General features: G+C 47.4%; 2 protein-coding genes across 2 annotated transcripts; both read left to right on the forward strand.

Moving 5' to 3' along the window:
• Nucleotides 1–2,435: 2,435 nt before the first annotated feature.
• LOC118887331 (gastric inhibitory polypeptide) lies at nt 2,436–7,730 on the forward strand. Its single transcript, XM_036838128.1, has 6 exons — nt 2,436–2,496; nt 3,354–3,456; nt 4,697–4,843; nt 5,746–5,835; nt 6,575–6,676; nt 7,587–7,730. Exons 2-6 carry the CDS (start codon nt 3,371–3,373, stop codon nt 7,594–7,596), a joined length of 435 nt encoding a protein of 144 aa, XP_036694023.1. The 5' UTR covers nt 2,436–2,496; nt 3,354–3,370; the 3' UTR covers nt 7,597–7,730.
• A 4,265-nt stretch (nt 7,731–11,995) lies between these two features.
• Nucleotides 11,996–19,747, forward strand: SNF8 (SNF8 subunit of ESCRT-II). Its single transcript, XM_036836012.1, has 8 exons — nt 11,996–12,141; nt 12,502–12,552; nt 14,484–14,622; nt 15,537–15,641; nt 16,258–16,330; nt 17,294–17,435; nt 18,400–18,474; nt 19,524–19,747. Exons 1-8 carry the CDS (start codon nt 12,088–12,090, stop codon nt 19,659–19,661), a joined length of 777 nt encoding a protein of 258 aa, XP_036691907.1. The 5' UTR covers nt 11,996–12,087; the 3' UTR covers nt 19,662–19,747.
• The last annotated feature ends 673 nt before the right edge of the window (nt 19,748–20,420 follow it).

The following is a 20,420-nucleotide window of genomic DNA, read 5'->3' on the forward strand; positions in this document are numbered from 1 at the left end:
TGGCTTGGCTTTGGAGACTGGCCTGGAATGTCTGTGGCGGCCCTGTGGGCCTTGGGGGGATGGTGAGTCACCTCTGTGAGCTGGAAGAGCCAGCAAGCCCCCAAAGCTCCTCTGCTGCTCCAGCTCCCGGGGCGCCTCAGTCCACATGCCAGGAGGGTCTGGGAAGCAGGACCCTGGGTTCTCCTGCAACAGAACTGCCATCACCCCCTCCTGCGCTGATTCCCTGACTTCCCTGGCTCCTCAGACACCCCAACCCCACAGACTTTCTCCACCTATCTGGGCCATCAGCCTTTGTATCTGGGCTTCCAACCAGTGGGGGGCATCTCCTGCTTCCCCATCCCCTGTGTCCAGCTGATCCCTCACATCCTAGAGATTCTCCTCAGTGCACTGAGGCTCTGCTCGCTCCCTGCCCTGCCCCCACCCCTGCACTGCACTGGACTCCGCACAACAGGGCACTGCCCATCGTGGCATCGACAGGCTGGTTGGGTTTCCGGTTGGGTTTATTGAACTATTTTAAGTCCAGCAGGCCCTTCTGATCCCCAGAAACTTCCCAAGGCCATCTTTCCCATTCCCTGGCCTCCCAATATGCCCTGGGGGGTCGGGGCTGTAGGTTCCCCTGGGAGTTTGACATCTTCTCTGATCTCCTTCCCTGGTCCTCCCCACATCTGTCCCTCCCCCAGGACCCAGGCCACATTTCTCCCTAATCTGTCCTCTGTTGGGCATGAGAGCCCCAAATCAAAGGGAAACATGGAAGGGGGCTGCAGAGAGGTCATTTCCAAGAGGAAGTGGGCTAGGGGCCAAAAGTGCAGCTGGCCTTCCGAGCAGCTCACCCCCAAACAAATCCCCAGAGCACCGGGCAGGGGTTCAGGGCTGCTGGGACCCATCCCAGAACCTTCCTTGACTCTGGTTTGGCATGAGACTTAGGGGTCCCAGGGAATGATGTCCACGCTTTTTGAATACGCTGTGCCTCCAGCAGTGGGGCTCAGGTTTCGCCCCAACCCTTCTGAGCGCATTTACTGTGTTGCTCAGCAGGAAGCGGGATCACAAGCAGCCTCCTCACCCTCTTTGGAGGCCAAATCTGAATTGATGTCTAATCTCTGCCCATTGATAGCTAGGAGATGGAATTTGGAGAGCTTGCCCAGAGAGAAGTTTTCTGAGATGGTGGAAAATGGGTGGTGGGTCAGTGAGGTTTCCAGGAAGCAGAGGTGAGTGGCCATCCTAGTCAGCTACCTCTCATCCCACACAAGCACTTAATTTCATGCTGGACCGGCTCCCAGGCTGGGGAGTTGACCTGGAAAGGAAAGTGGCCTTTACTCAGCCCTGCAGCTAATAGGCAGGGCAGGAGCGGGGCTGTTTAGGGTTCAAAGTACCCACAGAGAGTGGAGAAGGAAGAGCCTGGGAAGGAGGCCTTGGGGGTCGGCCAAACGTGCAGGCTGTGCCCTGCCCCTTCCGGACTGAGAGCCCTTGGGGACAGAGCCATGCACTAAGTGCTTGGAGAAAGGCAAAGGGTGCCCCTCAAGGAGTCTCCAGTCTGAGGGTCAGACATGGCCCTTAGCCTCAGGAAGCCTCCGTGCGATGGGGCAGACAGCCCTGGTTCCCAGTCCTGACCTGAGGGCCCCGGGTCTGATTGAGGCACAGTGCAGCCTCAGAGGCCCCACTCTGATGGCGAAACACAGGGGCATATACTTCTCTCTTACAGGAGAGCAGAGCATTGGAGGAGAGAGGCTTGGACCTCATAAATCTTTAGAGTTGTAGCTGGTCCGCCTTCCTCTGCGTCCCCACGGTGTACACGTGCCGCTTTTCCCCACTCCGCCTGCCCCTCAGCAGGAAGGCAGCTTGAGTAGAAGTTCTCAGTTCACCAGCTACCACCAGGAAACCCCATCCTTCATGTTCCCTCAACCCTCTGCTCCATCACTCTCCCGCCCTTTCCCCAGCCAGCTGGACGCCCCCTAGATAACGAGCTGGAGACACTGCCACATTGACAAAGCCGCGGGCCGCTGTGGCCCCTCTCTCTCTGACCCAGGAGTAGTCTAATGTCTGTGGCAGTGCCCCCCACCCCAGTTAGTGCCACCCTACCCAAGCCTGCCCTCACCAAGGGCACCCATCCTTTCTAACCGAGGGCACCTATAAAGGAAGTGGGGGAATACTGGGCTCCCCTGCCCAGAAGGGAGGAGGGGGAAGAAGAAAAGGGGCACTTAAGGTACCTTGCCCACAGGCCAGGCCCAGAGAGCAGCTGGAGATACCCAAATGTTAATTACCAATTAGCGCAGTTCAGGTGGAAAGGGCAACTTTATTATGTGTAAAATGGACTTAATGTGGCAGGAGCTGTGGGATTAATTTCTTGAGATAAGATGCTTTTAGGCTAATCAGTAGGTCTGTGATGTCTGGATATAAAGGAGCCGGGGCAGACTTTCTTGAAACAGGTTCCAAAGAGGCAGAAGGGAGGAGGAGACCCCTGCCCTATCCTTCTTCTGGGAGAGCCGGAAAGGAAGGCTGGTAAGAGAGCAGCTGGGATGGGGGTGGACGTGCACGTGGACAGGACACTGGAGAGGAGGTGGGTCTTGGCACCCCTGAGGTGTTCGGCACCCTAGCCCCTCACTTTCTTTTCCTCCGTGAAAGAAAGAAAAGGTGGTGCTGAGGGTTCTTTAACACCCAGGTGACGAGGCACCAAGATGAGGTCTTGCAGCCCACACATCTGTAGAGCTAGCTTTGGTGTTCAGGGCTTGGGAGGAAGGTTCCTTACTGTTCTTCGTCTCTGCTGAAGATGCCCTGATGAAACGGGGCTTGCCCTCGGTAGAAGCGTCGGACATCCCTGAGTGGGGATAGTGAAGGCTGGGGGGTAGGGGTTCTACTTATGGTTTTCACTCAGGCCAAGAGGGCTGCGAAGATTTAGGTGACAGCCAATCTGCGAGCTGGAAGGCTGGCTGGTATGAACTTCGGAGGCTCTGAAGGCAGAATCTTGCCAGTCCACATGCCTGTGATGTCTAGCCACAGGGGCCAGGAAGGGGGCTGTCCAGGCACACAGGCCTTCACTGCTTTCTCCTGCCAGGATTGCCCCCCTGCTGCCCTCCTCCCACCCCACTCAGACTCCACCTAAAAAACAAGAAGCAGGTCCACTCTCATCCAGGCTCCATATCCCTTCTAATGTCCCTTCTAACTCTAATGCCAGCTCCTCCCACCATCCCCAAGGTGTTGCTCTAGCCTCTTAGAAAAGCTCCAACTCCCAGGGCACAGGGCCCCCCAGCTTTCAGACTCCCCACAGGCTCTGGGACACCAGGAGTGCACGGCCATACTGCCTGCTTCCTCAGCACAGGGCTTCCACCTCATGCTGGTCCTTTTCTCTCTTAGCTCAGGAAATAACCATTGGAAGATGGTGGCCATGAAGACCTTCTCTCTGCTGCTGGTGTCCCTGCTCCTGGCATTGGTGCTAGGAGAGAAGGAAGAAGGTCACTCCAGGCTGGGGTGAGAAGGAAGGGGTCAGGTGCAGGGGAGGAGGCTGGGGGGATGACTGGGTTCTATTTTTAAGGGGGAGGTGAGAAAGGGAGGAAACCCAGGCCAAGAGGAAAGATGCTCGACGGAAAAAAACCTTTCAGCAGTCTGAGTGCAGAGTGAGGCTAGAACCAGGGAGTCTTTTTTACGAGCTACTGTTGTAGCTGGAGAGATTGTGCTTAGATCTCTGGAAGGACTTCTCAGTGGTTAAGTGTCTGAAGTAGATGATAGCATCTCCCTTCCTAATGAAAGCCTTAACCATTCATTTATGTGTGCATTTGATCAAATTTTACAGCAGGCTTCCTGTGTGCCAGGCACAAGGGATATACCTGAAGAGTGGTCCACAAATGCCACCTGCCCTTGTGGAGCATATAGGCCCAAGGGGAAAGCAGACGAAGAACCATCTAGGCAAGCTTCAAACTGTCATGAGCGCTGTGAGGAAAAGGCAGAGAAGATTATGAATGAATATAGCAGGGGGTTCTGTTTGTGTGTTGGGGAGACCAAGAGAGACGTGTCTGAGTAGAGTTAGGCCTTCTCATATGCAAGGACAAGCCATATGCCCCTGTCAACTTGGCTAAGTTTGAGACACAGCTGTCACACGTATACAAGGACAGACAACATCATGCAGAAGTTAAAGACCATAGACCTGGACCCAGACTACCTGGGGGTAAACCCTGGATCATACCTATGCTGTGTGCTAAATTAATCTCTCTGCACGGTGGTTTCCTCACTTACCAAAGGGGGATATACATAGTGTCTACCTCCTTGGGGTGGTGTAAGGATTTAGTAAGTTTCTGTATTAAAGGGCTTGTAGAGGACCTGACTCATAGTAAGTGCTGTTATATGAGAGCTCACTATTGTTAGGAAACTGAGAACCAAAGAACTGAATCTGGTGGGGCCAGGGCAAGAGGAGCAAAGGAGGAAACTGTGGCTCAGTCCTTAGGGATGAGGGAGACCCCTGATCTTTGCCCAGAAGCAGAGCCTCAAACACTGAGGATGCTGGAAGTGGGTGCTTGAGCTGAGGATAAAGCCCCAGGGGCTTGATGCATGGACAAGAGGGTGTCTCCATAAAAACTGACTCCCCAGAAATGGGCTGCTTCCTTTCCAAACATCAGCCTCCTGCTGGTGACAATCATTTATCTTCGCACCCTCTGCTCCTTCTATGGCATCCTGGTTTCCCTCTCTCTCTACCCTCCCTGCCCCTCAGGTTCCACACTAAGGCCAGCGGCTCCCAACCACGAGGTCCCAGGTACGCCGAGGGCACTTTCATCAGTGACTATAGTATCGCCATGGACAAGATCCGCCAACAAGATTTTGTGAACTGGCTGCTGGCACAGAAGGGGAAGAAGAGCGAGTGAGTTATGCGTGCCCGTCCCTGCTCCCTGTGCCCCGTGTGATGCGCAAGGCCAGGTGGCACCTTTCACTTAGGTGCTGCTGGGGAGCTGGACCGCGTGGCAGCCCTGCCTGGGACCCTGGCTCAGGCAGCAGTCTGGTCGGGAGGTGGGGCAGGATTGGGGCAATTTTCCAATCCTTTTCTTCTAAGAGGAGGGGTCGGGAAGATGTATGGGACTCACAGAGGATCCCGGGGTTGGGGGTGGGGTGGGGATGAACCAGGGGAGCTGAATTGCTGCCAATGACTATTCGGTGGTAGCAGCTTCAGACTTTGGAAATAGGATAAACTGCTTTCATCGTTCTTCTGTATGCAAAATCTTTTCCCCTGCCCTCACTGTTTGGCCAGCATGGTAGCTTCTGAAAAGCTTTTTTTTTTTTTTTTTGGAATATGACCCTTTTTTTTTTTTTTAATTTTTTTAATTTATTTATTTATGGCTGTGTTGGGTCTTCGTTTCTGTGCGAGGGCTTTCTCCAGTTGTGGCAAGTGGGGGCCACTCTTCATCACAGTGCGCGGGCCTCTCACTATCGCGGCCTCTCTTGTTGCGGAGCACAGTCTCCAGACGCGCAGGCTCAGTAATTGTGGCTCACGGGCCTAGCTGCTCCGCGGCATGTGGGATCCTCCGGGACCAGGGCTCGAACCTGCGTCCCCTGCACCGGCAGGCGGATTCTCAACCACTGCGCCACCAGGGAAGCCCTGAAAAGCTTTTCACTGATAGCTGAAGACAAGCAGTGGGGAGGCTGAGTAGAGAAAGAGGTACCCTCTGCTCCTTGGGTTGAGGTACCAAGAGATTGGAGCTTCTTTGGACTGGAGAACATCTGAAGTCTCCCCTGGCCCCACCCACTCCCTAATCTTTATTTTACCAGCTGGAAACACAACATCACCCAGAGGGAGGCCCGGGCCCTAGAGCTGGCCCATCAATCTAACAGGAAGGAGGAGGCAAGGGAGCAGCAGGGGTGAGTCAGCCCACAGGGGAAGGGGTCGGGGTGGGGCCTCTTGACCCCACCTCATTGTTCCCCCTCCCAGACTCCAGAGCAGGGCTAGGCCCCAGATAAGCATCTCCTTCTACTCAGAGTTCAAAGAGGGGTCTTCACAGAACTCCTGGATGTCAGCCCAAGCCTAAGGGAAAGCCTGGGAGGAACGGGGGTGGGGGTCCTGGGAGGGAACCTGGGACCAGAGTTTCTAAGGTTGATGACTTAGTGTTCAGAGTCACCAAGTCCAGGAGGGGGGCACAAAAGAGACCTCGGAAACTGGCTTCTCCACTTCTGCCTGCCAAACTTCAGGAAGGCTTTTGTGAAACTGGGACCCTCTGAAGGCCAGTCCCCTGAAGTCAGTTACCCCGTCTCTGTAGGAAGCTGAAGAATTGATGACACAGATCCTTCTAAAGAGTGAATATTCCCAAAGTAATCTCTTGGGGTTTTGGAATGCACTCTGGGACACTTGGAGAGGTGGATGGGTGGGATGTCTCCCACCAGAATTGTTTGTCTTTGCCTGTATGGAAGAGCCTATATTCCCTGGCCGACAGGTCTGGGTGGAGCTTTGAAAGCTGAGACAACTGAGAGGCAGCTGTGTTGACTGGTACACCCCACCCCCACCCCACCTTGTCCCACCACGTTGGAGTCCCAGGTCCTGTATTTACTCTCTCTGGGTGGTGCCCAGGCTAAAGGCGCCTGCCTGAGGCTTTCTCCTTTGTAGCTCCCTACCCAAGAACCCCAGTGATGACGGTTTGCTAAAGGATTTACTGATTCGAGAGCTGCTGTCCTGGATAGTGGATCAGATGGAGCTCTGCAGGCTCAGGTGGGAGTTTGGTAGCTTTGGGCATCTTGCATAGTGGTTGTGAGCTTGCACTCTGGGGTCAGACATGGGTTCAGATCTTCACCTCAACACATGCTGACAAATTACTTAGACTCTCCGAACCTTGGGGTTTTTGTGAAAATTGGGGCTACTTAAACCACTTCATGGTATTTGGTGGGGTTTAAATAAGATAATTCAAGGAAAAGGCTGAAATCAACATCTGCAGAGTACTAAGAGTTTGGTAACCTTGACAGTTATTAGTACCACTTGCACTTCTTCCTCAGTTTCCTCCAGGTGAGATGCTGCTCTCACGTGCCCTACCCACCCGAGCCCATCCTAACCTTAGCTTTCCCTTGGTACCCTCGTGCCATGGCACCTTCTCAGTGATGGAACCCCTAGAGGCTGGAGGCATGTTGATTCTCTGTAGCTGTTGCTGGTCTCAATAGTCCTCAAATCCTCCTCCTAAGCTAGGAAGTCTTTCAATCTATTATGTCTCAGAAGCAAGGGATGGCTCACTACCATGGAGAGATCCATCCACCCGAATGGTGAGACAGGACACTCATTTAAGATGCAGACACCGAGGCACAGAAAGCAAAACAAATTCAGACTTCGGTGCTGAGAAGTTGAGGGACTGAGGGAATAAATCTGGGATGGCTTCCTGTAAGAGGGTTAGAAGGAAGAGAGGCACGTGACCTGAACAATGGAGAAGAGAGTATGAGAAAATCTCCACAGGAAAGGGGGTAACAGTCCCTGTGCTTTTTGGAATCATTTTGATTACTTATAATTAGAGAGGTAATTTGGAGGTAGGAGCAGTTGAACTATGGCTGGGTGCCAGGATACATTTACTTTGCTGCCTTTAAGCCGATACTGACCCTCCTCTCCACTGCCCCACTCCTATCTCCACTCTGCACAGGTTTCAGTGACTCTGACCAAACCCAGCTCAGAACTGGACTCTGTCCTTCACTTACTCAGCTCCTGCCTCAGCTCCACCCCCGGACACACCAAAGAAACCAAACTAAGTTCAAGCTGAAATAAATCTTTGTGCCCATTGTCAAAACATATTCACGTGTCTACTGAGCACTAACTGTACATTTGTCTTTGTGTGTGCACCACCCAGTGAAAAGGAGATATGGCTCTTACCCATCTGTTCATTCATCTATTGTTTCCACGAACACTTATTGGAAACTTAACACAGGCAGAGACTGCGCTGAACACTGGGTATACAGCAATGATGGAAACAGACACAATCCTTGTCCCCAAGGGGTTTACAGTCTAGTGGTGGAGACAGACCTTAATCTTTAAACACACAAACACATTAATAATTACATAACATGCAGAGTTATGTGAAGAAACACTAGGGAGCCGTGAGAGGACAGAGAAGCCTCATCTAGATGGAGTGGGCAGTCAGGAGGGCCTCCCTGAGAAAATGACGTTTAAGCTGAGTGAGATTTGAAGGATAAAATGGCCAAAGGGTGACAGGAGCCTTAATAAATATTAGCCAGTGCTATTGTTGCACAGCAAAATGGGCAACAGTGAGAATGGCACAAGTAGAGACTGGGCAGGTGGGCAGAGGCAGGGCCTCAAAGGCCATGTTAAAGTTTGAGATTTTATCCTCAGTGCAAGGACAAGTACTTGAAGGATTTTAAGCAGGGGCAGGTCAGAGAAGATCTATTTGCATCCCCGAACAATCACACTGATGATGGTGAGAATTGAGATGAAGAGGGATGAGTGTGGAAGAGCCTCTTACGGGATTCCAGATTTCACACTAGGGAGTTGCCAGTGAAGGTGAAGGGAAGTGGGAGAACTCAGTTTGTCCAAAAGTCAATACCTCTTTCTTCCGGTGTTTAAATGTTTTTCCACCTTGGCATGCTGCCTTCTCCCAGTGCCCTGCATCCACAGAAGGCAAGGCTGTCTCTCTTTCCCGCTTAGTTTAGGTTACCTTTGCCTAATGTCCCCTCCTCTCCCATTGATCTAGTCATATTTTAGCATACTAGAGTCGAACACACCTAGATTCAAATCACTCTCTAGGTCTGTGACTTGGCAAGTTAGTTCCTCTCTCTCTGAAGCTCAGTTTGCTGTCTGGAAAAGATTAAAAACTACTCACTTCGTAGGGTTGAGGTATTTTAAAATAATGCCTGGCACAAAGTAAGTGGTCAATAAAAGTTAACTTTTGTTATTATTATTCGCACACTTAAACTGCAGTTTAAAAATACTGGGGTATTAGTTTAAAATCAGGGAGTGGCAAACTGGATTGGCTGAATGGCTGGGCCAGTAACCTAAATAAGCAAAGTGGGGAGTGTGTAAAACAAGGGGAAGGATCAGGACTGTGAAAATGGAAAAGAAATGTGCCCCTAAACGTATTCTGATGACCAAACAAAACTCTTTGGAGAACTGAATTTGCCTGAGGGCTGCCAGTTTGCAATCTCTTCCAGTTCTTAACATTTTGGGCTTCCTCTCCTCTAAACTCCTAGAGTTCTAAGAGTGTGTACCACACAATTTAGAGCATGCCTTTGCTCAGAGGTTATATTTTAGTGATTCTCCATGATAGAACTGATTGTATTGGGGAGGAGTTCAGATCTATATTTCTGTAGTCTTGGGTGTCTCTGTGAATCAGTGAATCTAAAAGTGTTATTAAAAAAAATGTTGTACAACTTTCTTACTATGGGCCAGGCATTAGGGCTCAGTACTTTCTAACCGCCATTTTTTTTTCAACTTTTGGGTTTTTATTCTTTTTTTTTTTTTTTTTGGCTTTTGTTCAGATTTATAAACATCATTTAAAAAAAGTCATGGTGATCTCATTTAAAGCCTCATCACAGTTCTTCGAGGTAATGATAACGTCATAGCTGTCAACCGTGCACTACACTGCCTCCCTGAGGCAGAGAATTAAAGCCCATGCTCTTAGCCACTCTGCCATAAGGCCAGTGACTCACTGGTCACCTAAAGCAACTGAGAGCATCTGTGATGGTCACATTCAGTGGTGCACTGGGGCAGAGTGCTTCTGAGAGCCATTGTGAAATTGTCAGGAATTCTGTGAGCAGGCTGTAAAACCATCCATAGCTTGAAACAATAGCTCCAAAGGCTGTGGTCAGAGTATTTACACTATGGAAACTAGCAAATGATATAAACCAGAGCACCGCCCTCCCAACCTGGAGAGGTGATTGTTAAACATTTACCAGCACATCACTGGTCAGCATACTTTCTCTTAAATTATAGAGGAGAACAATGTGTCTGAAGAAGGGAATGAACATGTCTGCTTGAGGGTGGCAACAAAGTTTATCAAGGGTCAATGTGTGTACATCAGGGAGTATGTATGTGTGCATTTGAGGGTCTGAATAGTTAAATCTGAAGTCATGAGTGTGAGGGATCAGTGTGTATACCTTAAAGAGTCATACAGTGTGAGTCAAAGAGTGAGAAATGAGGCAGGTGTGTCTAGATGGTGTCAGTGGGCACCTAAGGGACAGAGTTTTTGTGTTAGGGAGTGGTGTAGTAAGAATATGAAAATATGAGGTCAGTGTGTGCATACATGAGGCTAATGCGTTTTTCATAGACAGGGTATAATGGAGGAAGTCAGTGTGTATGAGAGGGTGTCAAATGTATGTGTTGGGAGGGGACAAATCTGTGTCTGAGAAAGTAAGTTTGTGTTTAAGGGGGCTTATGTTATCTGAGTTTAGTGTCTGAGGGTACGTATCGGAGTGAATCTGAAGGTAGGACTATGATAGCCTAAATAATTGTTTCAGCCTTGGTCGTTCTTTCAAAATACAGAAAAACACAAATAACAGTGCTAAATATTTTTAGCAAGATAGAGCATTATTTCTCTTTCTCATAAACATCCAGAGGCAGGCAGCCCAGGGCTGGTGTGACAGCTTGCTCCATGAAATCCTCGGGGACCCAGACTCATTGGCTCATGGCTCCACCATCCCTCAAGGCCGAAAATGGCAACTAAATATACTGCCACCGATCTCTCGGCTCCCATCCTTTTTTTTTTTTTTTTTCAGGTTGCATGCTGCAGCATGCAGGATCTTAGTTCACCCACCAGGGATCGAACTCCTTCTCCCACCCCCATCCCCCTGCCCCCCGCCACACTGGGAGCATGGGGTCTTAACCATTGGACCGTGAGGGAAGTCCCTGCTCCCATCCTCTTTTTATCCTTTTACTTGAAACCTCTCTGGTAACATTATTCACATTCATGGTTTTGCCTTGATCTGTAGACCACTTCTTTCTGTAGAACTTCATACCAGTACATCTGAATGACAATTGGCCATCTCTCCTGTGATGTCCCACACACCTCAATTTCAACATTTTCAAAACCACTCTTATGTCCTCAGCTTTATCCTGTGGTCTCTTCCTACCTCTCTCTCTGAATGGCACCACGGAGTTGCCCAAGCCAGGAAACTGAACATCCTGCTAACTTTTCCCACCCACTCTGCCCCCATCTCATCAGTTTTACCATCCCATCTTCTTACTTTGTCCGGAATCTGTCGCATTCTCTCTATCCTTACTGCCACCATCTTAGTTCTGGCCCTCATCATTTCTACTTTGGATTGCTACAACTGACTTAAAATTAAGTCTAGGTTGCCACTAATTTTCCTATAACAAAATTCTGATATTATTACTCCCTGACTTAAACCTCCCTTGGCTCCTTTTTTGTAAGACTCAATAATGCTATGGAAATCACCTATGGAACTTCCTAAACACACAGATAACTGATTCCACCCCAGACCTGATGAATAACAAACAGAGCTGATACTTATTTATGTGCCAGGCATTGCACTAAATGCTTTGTTATATATTGTCTGGCTTAATTCTCACAACGACTTCATGAGTAGGTATTACTCTTTCTCAACTGTGGAAAATGGAACACAAAGAGATTAAGGAATTTGGCTTAAGTTAGTGGACCATACGTAGTGGAAGTGAGCTATGGAACCAGGTAAACTAATTCCAGAGTCCAGGTTCTTAACTGTAAGGCCTTCCCCAGTCAGAAGCTCTACGTGTGATTCCAAAAGGCAAGCTCCATTAGCGTAGAACGGATTGTTTTATGTTTAATATGGAACGCTCGGCGCCCAACTCAGCGCGTAGCACGCAACAGACGGCCAGTGAGCAGCGGCGGACCTTCACTTGCAGGCTGGGGTGGCGGTGGGGGCAGTCGCATAAAATCGAGAGGGTCCGAGGGGTCCACCTGGGTGGGGAGCGCTGGGCCGCAAACAGTTTTGCGGATCCTGGCTGGAGCACAAGGCGGGGCCGCCGGGCCCTTGGCGGTGGGGGATGTTAGCCCCGCGGCCGGAAGTCTGGGCGTAGCTTCCGGCGCGCGGAGATGACGTACAGCCTGCGCATCCGCGTGGGGGAGCTGGTGGAGGATCCCGGGACGCGGAGACCCGGCGTCCCGGTAGCGGGGCGGCCCGCGGGCCACGGTGGGGATGCACCGCCGCGGAGTGGGAGCCGGCGCCATCGCCAAGAAGAAGCTTGCGGAGGTGAGGGGAAGGAGGCGGGCCCTACAGTCGCTCCAGACCCGCGAGAGACAGAAGTCTCTCCGCGCAGAGCTCTGTACCCTCAAATCGCCTCCCAACAGAATCTGACGCGGGCTTCTCGGTCCCGGGGAATTGAGTTTCTCCAGCTTCCGGTGGATTGGAATGTCAGCATCCCTAGATTCATCAGCCTTTTCCGCCACTTCCCCCAATTTGACTACAGACGAGTCGTCTATTCTACTTCCTCACCCCCTCTCCCTAAGAAAAACCATTTGCGAGACCCTCTTAATACTTCTGCGGAAGCAGTACAAGTGGGAGCCCCCAGCACCCACTCTCTCAACTTATCCTGGTCTATTTGTCTGACAGGCCAAGTATAAGGAACGAGGGACTGTCTTGGCTGAGGACCAGCTGGCCCAGGTGAGTGGGTTGGAGGGCTCCAGGCAGCAAGGGAGATCCGACAAGGCTGGTCAGGACACCTTTGATATAAACCAGATTGTTTGGATCGAACTAAAAATAGGGCATTTGGCAAATCCCAATTTCTGGGCTGCTCAGATCATTTAGGTGACTTGCTGATAACAATAATAGCTAACATCTTTGAGTGATTACCTACTTGTAGCGTCCCAGGCACATGTCCATTTTCTTTACATACACTGTCTTGTTCATTCCTCCTGACAATCCTATCAGGAAGGAACTCTGTTCTTCGCAGTTTAGAATTGAGGGCACTGAGGTGTTAAGTGCTTTATCCAAGGTTACATGGGTAGTAAGTGGTAGAGTTGTTTGATTTAGGTCTTTTGGGTTTTTACTTTAAATACTTAAGAATAACATGAAAATATTGCCTAACCTGTGGCACCCACCACCATCACATCTAGGTGCTTACCAGAAGTGTGTGTCAGTGATGGGGGTGTGGCTCCTGCAGTTTCCTTCTCTAACACTTCCCTTTTCTGTACATGCCCTGTTGTTTACTCAGTTATTTTGCCTGGTGAAGAAGAGAAGGAGGCAGTGAGGCAGGGAAATGGGCCCTTGAACTGAGGAAAATAAGTAGACACAGGGTGTGCTGTTCAAAAGCTCCCACTCAGGGGAGATAACATGCAGGAATCAACTGGAAATGGTGATTATAATAATGTGTAAATTTCTAATATGTTGGAAATGAGGAGAAGTGGTTATTCTTGGTGGGTTGAAGATAGGTTGTTAATTAGGGAAAGAGAAGGAGTAATGCAAATGGGAAGTCAGAATATCCCCAAACCAAAAGTATTTAGCTTTAGAATGTATTCTGGTAGACCCACATCCCTTCCTCAGAGATTTTTTATCTACGGTTATCCCCAAGGAGGTCCTTGACTCAAAGATTAAAACAACACACCTAATTCATGCCAGGCTTCCTTTCTCTCCTATCTAGCCTTTCTGTCAGTGGCTGAAGATTTCCCACCGTGTGAATGCTGCAAAATTGATTATTAGGTGCATCTTCAATTAATTAATTAATTTCATTCGATTTAAAAAAAATTTTTATTTTATATTTGACTATAGTTGATTTACAATGTTTTGTTAGTTTCAGGTGTACAGCACAGTGATTCAGTTATACATATACATATGTCTGTTCTATTTCAGATTCTTTTCCCATATAGGTTATTACAGAATATTGAGTAGAGTTCCCTGTGCTATGCAATAGGGCCTTGTTGATTGCACCTTCAGTTTAATAACATTTTTTTCTTCTGGGAAAAAGAAAAGAAGCACTTACAACAAGCGAAATATAATTAACGCTGTTGTATGTTATATAATGAGAGTGGTTAAGAAAGTAAACCCTAAGAGTTCTTAGCACAAGGAAAAAAATTTTTTTTCTATTTCTTTAATTTTGTGTCTATATGTGATGAAGGAAGTTCACTAAACTTAACTGTGATAATCATTTCGTGATGTATGTAAGTCAAATAATTATGCTGTGCATCTTAAATTTATACAGTGCTGTATATCAATTATATCTCAATAAAACTGGAAGAAAATAAATAAATAAAACAAAATTTGTAAAAAAAGAAAGAAAGAAAAGGAAAGAAAGGAAGCACCATATTAGATATGCACATTGATTGTTAGATGCATCCTGACTTTAGAACAGGAACACATGGGAAAAAAAGGTGTATTTTAGAATTGAAGAAACATTACAGCATCTTGTTTCTGCTGTAGCAGAACTGTGAAGGAGAGCCAGGGATAAAAAGGAAGAGAACAGTAAACAGTATAATGGTAGGCCTGAAGAAGACAGGTTATTCCAGCCTTTGCCCTGCCAGTGGCCCAGGGGCCTACTTTTGGCATCCGATTGTCACCTGGTTGGGTTGCCCCTAACCTTCCCCTTGTTCATCCTGCAGATGTCAAAGCAGTTGGACATGTTCAAGACCAACCTGGAAGAATTTGCCAGCAAGCACAAGCAGGAGATCCGGAAGAATCCTGAGTTCCGGGTGCAGTTCCAGGACATGTGTGCCACCATTGGGGTGGATCCTCTGGCCTGTAAGGAGTTGTCTGTAGGGGTCCAGTGTTCTTCTAGGGTTGCTAAGGGACAAACCTCACCTAGTTGTCGTCACTACTGTTGGGGCGTCTTCTATAAGGGCCTACAGGGAGATCCGGAGGATGTTGTCTTCAGGGAGTCCCTAGCAGGATAGCTGAGTATCCAGTTTGATGGGAAAGATGGAGAGGTTGGAGTGCAGGCTGAGTAGCCAGTGTACATGATCTTCCCTGGAATGCTCTGCTGTGGAATTTTTTTTATGACTATTTTTCCCTTTGTTAAAAAAAAAGTTTTGATAAAAGTAGTATGTATTCAGGCAGTCAGTCAACAAAGGAGAAAAAAGAAAACGAGAAAGTGGAAGTCTTCTGACCCTGCCCGTAATTGCAGAGATAAAGTACTGTTAACAGTTTAAGGTATATCTTTCTAGACACCTTCATCATATTTATAAACTATTTTTTAAAAATATATGGGATTATGCTGTAATTATTACTCTGTAACTTGCAGTTTTTACTCAATAAAATATCTTCAATGGATTTTTGAATGCCAGGTCTGCATATTCTTTTTCTCAGCCTGTCTAGACCGTATGTCCCATTATATTTCACTGCATGCTTTGGGAAAGGAAACTCACTTTTTTAGTATCCTGAGCCAGAGTTAGCAGCCAAATAGATTGGCCACCTTTAGAACTGTCTGAACCTGTTGTTTAGTAGGAATTACCAAGAGTCAGATTGTGTTGAGGATCCTGAGTTGTAAGTGGAGCAGAAGGACGTAAGGCTGGGCAGAGAAGACTTCCCATAGAATAGCTGTATTTTGTTAAGTATATGGGCTGCCGAAGCAAGCACTAGAATAGACGTTTTAATCTAGCTTTGAAAGAAAAGATGTAACTGTTGAATAACCTAGCTTTTGTTTTTCTGTCTTTTAGCTGGAAAAGGATTTTGGTCTGAGATGCTAGGCGTGGGAGACTTCTATTACGAGCTGGGTGTCCAGATTATCGAAGTGTGCCTGGCCCTGAAACACCGGAATGGAGGTGAGGGTGGCTGGGTCCTGTGGACTGGGCTTTGGGCTTCTCTGAGAGGGAAAAAATCTTGAAAGATGATCTTTCCTATCCTGCAGTCTGCAGGCCAGTAAGGTACTTGAGAAGCTGTTAGGTCCTGAGAAGTATCTTAGTGCTTCATGATGTTGAATCCATGACCGGTCTCCATGGCCAAGGGTAAACCTGAATGATTATCTCTATTCTCCAAAGGTCTTTGGCCAGGAAGGCTTAGCTCCTAGTTGTTACAGAACATATAGGCAGGTAGGAAATAGGCCTTTTTCCCTGATAGATGATGTGTCTGGGTTATGATTTTCTCATTAGTAACTATAGGCCTGCCCTGCTTCTCCAAGGTGTGGTGATGCCAACGGAGTCTCTGTGCTCCCCAGAATGTTACCTTTAAAACGATCATCCAGTAGTATCATCTTAATAAGCACACTGAATGGTCTGTGTTGAAGTTAAGAAATAAAACTTAAACCTAGTTAGAAATCATTGGCTATAGACACAGCCTTGGCGTCAAGAGAGCATTTACAGTTTTTCAGAGATGCTGCCTTTTTTTTTTTAAAGTCATAAAGGTAATCCTTCAACTGCTTTCTGTCCCCCTCTCCAATAGGTCTGATAACTCTGGAGGAACTACATCAACAGGTGTTAAAAGGAAGGGGCAAATTCGCCCAGGATGTCAGCCAGTAGGTTTTGCCTTCCAACCCCTTGGAGTATAGAAAGGTCTTTAAAAAAGGTGGAAATCTTTTCTCCTTACCACTCGTTCATCTAGGCTAGTTTAGGAATCATTTTTATTCCTCTTCATGATCAGAAGAAATGTTTTTATTTTAGAAATCTGAAAATAGAGATATAAAAAAACAAAAAACAACCCATTATTTCTCAAGTGAGATATTACAACTGTTAAAAGTTTTGGTAGATTTCCTTCTAAGCGTTTTTTTCATGCATAAAAATAATGTGTGTGTGTGTATACACTTTTTTTTTTCTTTTTAAACATACTTGGGGCTGTATATACTGTCGACATTATTTGTGGTCAAGGAGACTAGAGCAGGCACTGAGAAAGGCTGGGGAAAGGAGTTGGGCTCAGAAGATGGGGTGTAAATTGACCTGGTTCACTAGCCTTTGTGTGACCCCAATTTGACAAAAGGTAAAAAAGACTCTCAGTATGTGGGCTGGATATGTGGTCTACACATTATCTTGTGGGTTTTCTTTAATTTCAGTTAGTTGTCAACTAAGAAATCAGAAAATCTGGCACTACTGGGCCTGAATTTCCAAATGGCAGTAATCACCTGGGTTGCCCCTTTCAAATGGATAAGCATTCTCTATTTCGCCATAGTTGACACTACTCCCTATAGTCTCTTAAGTTCAACTCACTTATTCACATTTCCTGATGGGTTCCTGGAAGCATATTTTTTATCTCTGTCTGGTGTTGGAATGGTTTGCTAAGTGGAGAGTCTGACTCCTATACCATCTCCCTGGAATGTCCAAGCACCATTTGGTGCACTTTGACCCTGCCTTTTTACTGATGTAGTTAAATGTTGTGCAGCCTTTTGAGTCTTCAATCAGGGTATCCTGCCCAGGGCAGAGCTGAAACTGCATTGTTGCTAGGTCTGGTCTGCCAAGGGTCTTTAAGCAGCTCTTCCTCACCTCAGAGACGACCTGATCAGGGCCATCAAGAAACTAAAGGCACTGGGCACTGGCTTCGGCATCATCCCTGTGGGCGGCACTTACCTCATTCAGTCTGTTCCAGCTGAGCTTAATATGGATCACACTGTGGTGCTGCAGCTGGCAGAGGTACTGGTGGGCCTTCTGAGAGAGAGGGAGGGAGGGAGTGTGTGCGTGTGTGTGTGCGTGTGTGCGTGTGTGCGTGCGTGCGTGTGTGCGCACACGTGCATGTAGGGGCAGTCTGGGAGGGGATTTTCTGATCTCCTCCCCTCCATCACTCAGGTCTTTTGCTGAAACTGTCTAATGGATGCACTACTCAGACCTGTGCTTATTTAGCAGACGTTTATTGAGCAGCTACAGTGCAAAGCACTGGGCCAGGCTGTAGGAGCATATAAAGATGGGTACCATATAGTTCCTGCTCTCAAGGAGCTTACAGTCTAGTGTAGACAGACATGCAGACAACTAACTGAATTTCCTTGGTGGACAGATTTTTTGATGTCTTCACAAACCTACTTTATGGATTCTTTGAAAAAATGTTTAATCTTGTTTGCCATCCTCCTGTTCCTCAGCAATGCCTTAAGCTGTATCATCTTCCTCAGAATCCTTATCATGTATTTAGGGAAGACATGTTCAGTTTTCTCAATTCTGTAATGTAGAATAGAACTAAACGAGGGAGGGGGCTTTTCTGGATTGGGGAATGGTTAGGGTGAGGCAAGACAAGGGCTGAATACTTAAATATTTTAGATTATGAACAGTTTATGATGATCACCATTCCTTCCTATCAGTTAATCATTCTGAATCTTTCCTTGTCATACTTTAGAGTTCTCTGATAAAGTCTACATTAATATTTTAGTACCAGGGACTTGACTCTACTTTTTAAGACTGAACCCCTCAACCTACCTCTGTCATCCTGAAAGTCACTTCTCTCTTGCTCTCTACTGGGACCTCTAAACATTCTTCTATGCTCTCTTAGGCTTCACCCAAGGGCAGTTCCCCCTCCTGCCTGGGTAAATTAATTGTCCCTGGGCAGATGCTGGATTCTAAGGGAAAGCACACTCTTAACTGACGCAGTCCCCATTCCTCCTTCCTTCAGAAAAATGGCTATGTGACTGTCAGTGACATCAAAGCCAGTCTTAAATGGGAGACGGAGCGAGCGCGGCAAGTGCTGGTATGTGACTTTTGGAATGGCCCAGAAAAGGTGGGCCCCAGATGGGAGGAGGTGGGTAGACAGATACCACACAGGCAAGAGCTTTGGCCTCTCTCTCTCTGCTGACTTCTTGCCTGGAAGGCTGCTGCTGCCACACCAGAAGTAACCCCAGCATTTCTCTGAAGATGGCACTGAGAGGTAGAACTCACAAAGGCAGGCTTCCAGCCCTGGCACATGGGTACAGCCAGGCCGCCACTGCCACTGGGGAGTCACCAACACCTCTCTCTGCTGACCTGTAAAGCCTGGCCAGATGGTTAATGTGGCTTGTACTGGAAGTAACACTGTTAGTACAGAGTGAAGGGAATTACTAACTACTGATGATAATTACATTGCTATAATTATATACTATTATAGTGCATATTACATATAGTTTTATATATACACATTTCATGGTACTAATGAAAGACTGATGTTGTGAAGAGGGAGTAGCATGAACACGTAGGAACCCTGGCTTTCAATACCTTTCTCCTTACCCAGGCAGTTGAACTGTAGACTTAACCTCATCTGTGAAGTGGGGATAACATAAACATTTAATGATATTGGGTAGAACCAACCCATCTGGAGCATACTTCCAGCTATAGGAACTATGAGTCCATTCTGATACTAATATGGTCTTTCCACTAACTTTTCCAAAAAGGTTTCCCCCTAGCTGTCTGTTACTCCATAAGTTAACTGAAAGGTACTGATCTCCATTTTGTTTTAGGGAATGGAGTTAGTGATTTGCTCAAAGCCATGTAGCAAATATTTCTGTAGCCCTTCCTGCCACAACATCCCACTTTGTCGTTATCCTCTTTCCCAGCAGCACAGATTAAGCAACTTGGTGGCATTTCTCACACCTCAGGCAAAGATCTAGGCTAAACAAATCATTCTAATTTGGCTGTGTAAATATGTGAAGGCACTCTTGTAGATTTAGTTTGAAAACCCCACTGAAGCCAAGATAGGTTTGAGCATTATCTACCTTACATTATGTAAACTCCCCTCTCTCAATTGACTTTTCCTTTTTCTGCCAGGAACACCTGCTGAAGGAAGGGCTGGCTTGGCTGGACCTGCAGGCCCCAGGGGAGGCCCACTACTGGCTGCCAGCTCTCTTCACTGATCTCTACTCCCAGGAGATTACAGCTGAGGAGGCCAGAGAAGCCCTCCCCTGACTGGGAATGCGGAAGGGGGCACAGCAGCAGGCAGGGAGAAGAGGGAGGAGCTGGTGGTGAATAAAACCTGGACAACTTTGTTTTAAAAAAGAACCAAAAAACCAGAAAAATTCCAATTTTTTTCTTCCCCCAGTATTCTTCGCCCATTACTTTATTATTTTTTTAAAGTGCCTTCACATTGCATCTTTATTGGAGAAAACCTTTTTTATCCACTAAGGACAACCTGAGTAACATAGATTAACAGTGAACATGTATAAAATGACTTGCACAGGTCATCTACAAGTTCATGGTAGAGCTGGGCCTAGAATGAAGGCCATCTGTCTCCTGGCTAGACAGTCTAGTTTCTGTGGCCCCGAGACATAAATTATAGCCTCTGTTAATTCAAACCCCTTCCTCATAAAATGTTCCTTATCTCAAACGAGCAGACCCTAATGGACCAGTATAGTCACTCTTTCAGTCTCTTCCAGCTTCCTTGGTAGGGGTTCCAGGTTATGGCAGCAGACTCAGCTATGAGTATGAAGGAAATAGAGGTCAATGTTAAATGGTGGTTAGAGAAAAGAAAATTTGAGGGGAATTAACCAATAGTGGATGCAGTATTTCTCCAATTCCTGACGACCTTTTCCTCCTGTAGTGATTACCAGGTCATCCCTCTAACTTTAGGGCTGGGAAAGGAAATCATTTATTGAGCACCTACCAGACACCGTTTTATATACACCTTGTATAGTCCTCACAATCTTAAAAGTTAAATAGGTGTCCTTA

The sequence above is a fragment of the Balaenoptera musculus genome, chromosome 20 (assembly GCF_009873245.2).
Source record: "Balaenoptera musculus isolate JJ_BM4_2016_0621 chromosome 20, mBalMus1.pri.v3, whole genome shotgun sequence".
NCBI classification, from domain to species: domain Eukaryota; kingdom Metazoa; phylum Chordata; class Mammalia; order Artiodactyla; family Balaenopteridae; genus Balaenoptera; species Balaenoptera musculus.

Coding starts and splice junctions, on each gene's coding strand:
- LOC118887331 (XM_036838128.1), top strand. CDS start 3,371: ATGGTGGCCATGAAGACCTTCTCTCTGCTGCTGGTGTCCCTGCTCCTG. Junction 4,844..5,745: donor CAGAAGGGGAAGAAGAGCGA/GTGAGTTATGCG, acceptor TTATTTTACCAG/CTGGAAACACAACATCACCC. Junction 5,836..6,574: donor GAGGCAAGGGAGCAGCAGGG/GTGAGTCAGCCC, acceptor TCTCCTTTGTAG/CTCCCTACCCAAGAACCCCA.
- SNF8 (XM_036836012.1), top strand. CDS start 12,088: ATGCACCGCCGCGGAGTGGGAGCCGGCGCCATCGCCAAGAAGAAGCTT. Junction 12,142..12,501: donor CCAAGAAGAAGCTTGCGGAG/GTGAGGGGAAGG, acceptor TTTGTCTGACAG/GCCAAGTATAAGGAACGAGG. Junction 17,436..18,399: donor TGGTGCTGCAGCTGGCAGAG/GTACTGGTGGGC, acceptor TCCTTCCTTCAG/AAAAATGGCTATGTGACTGT.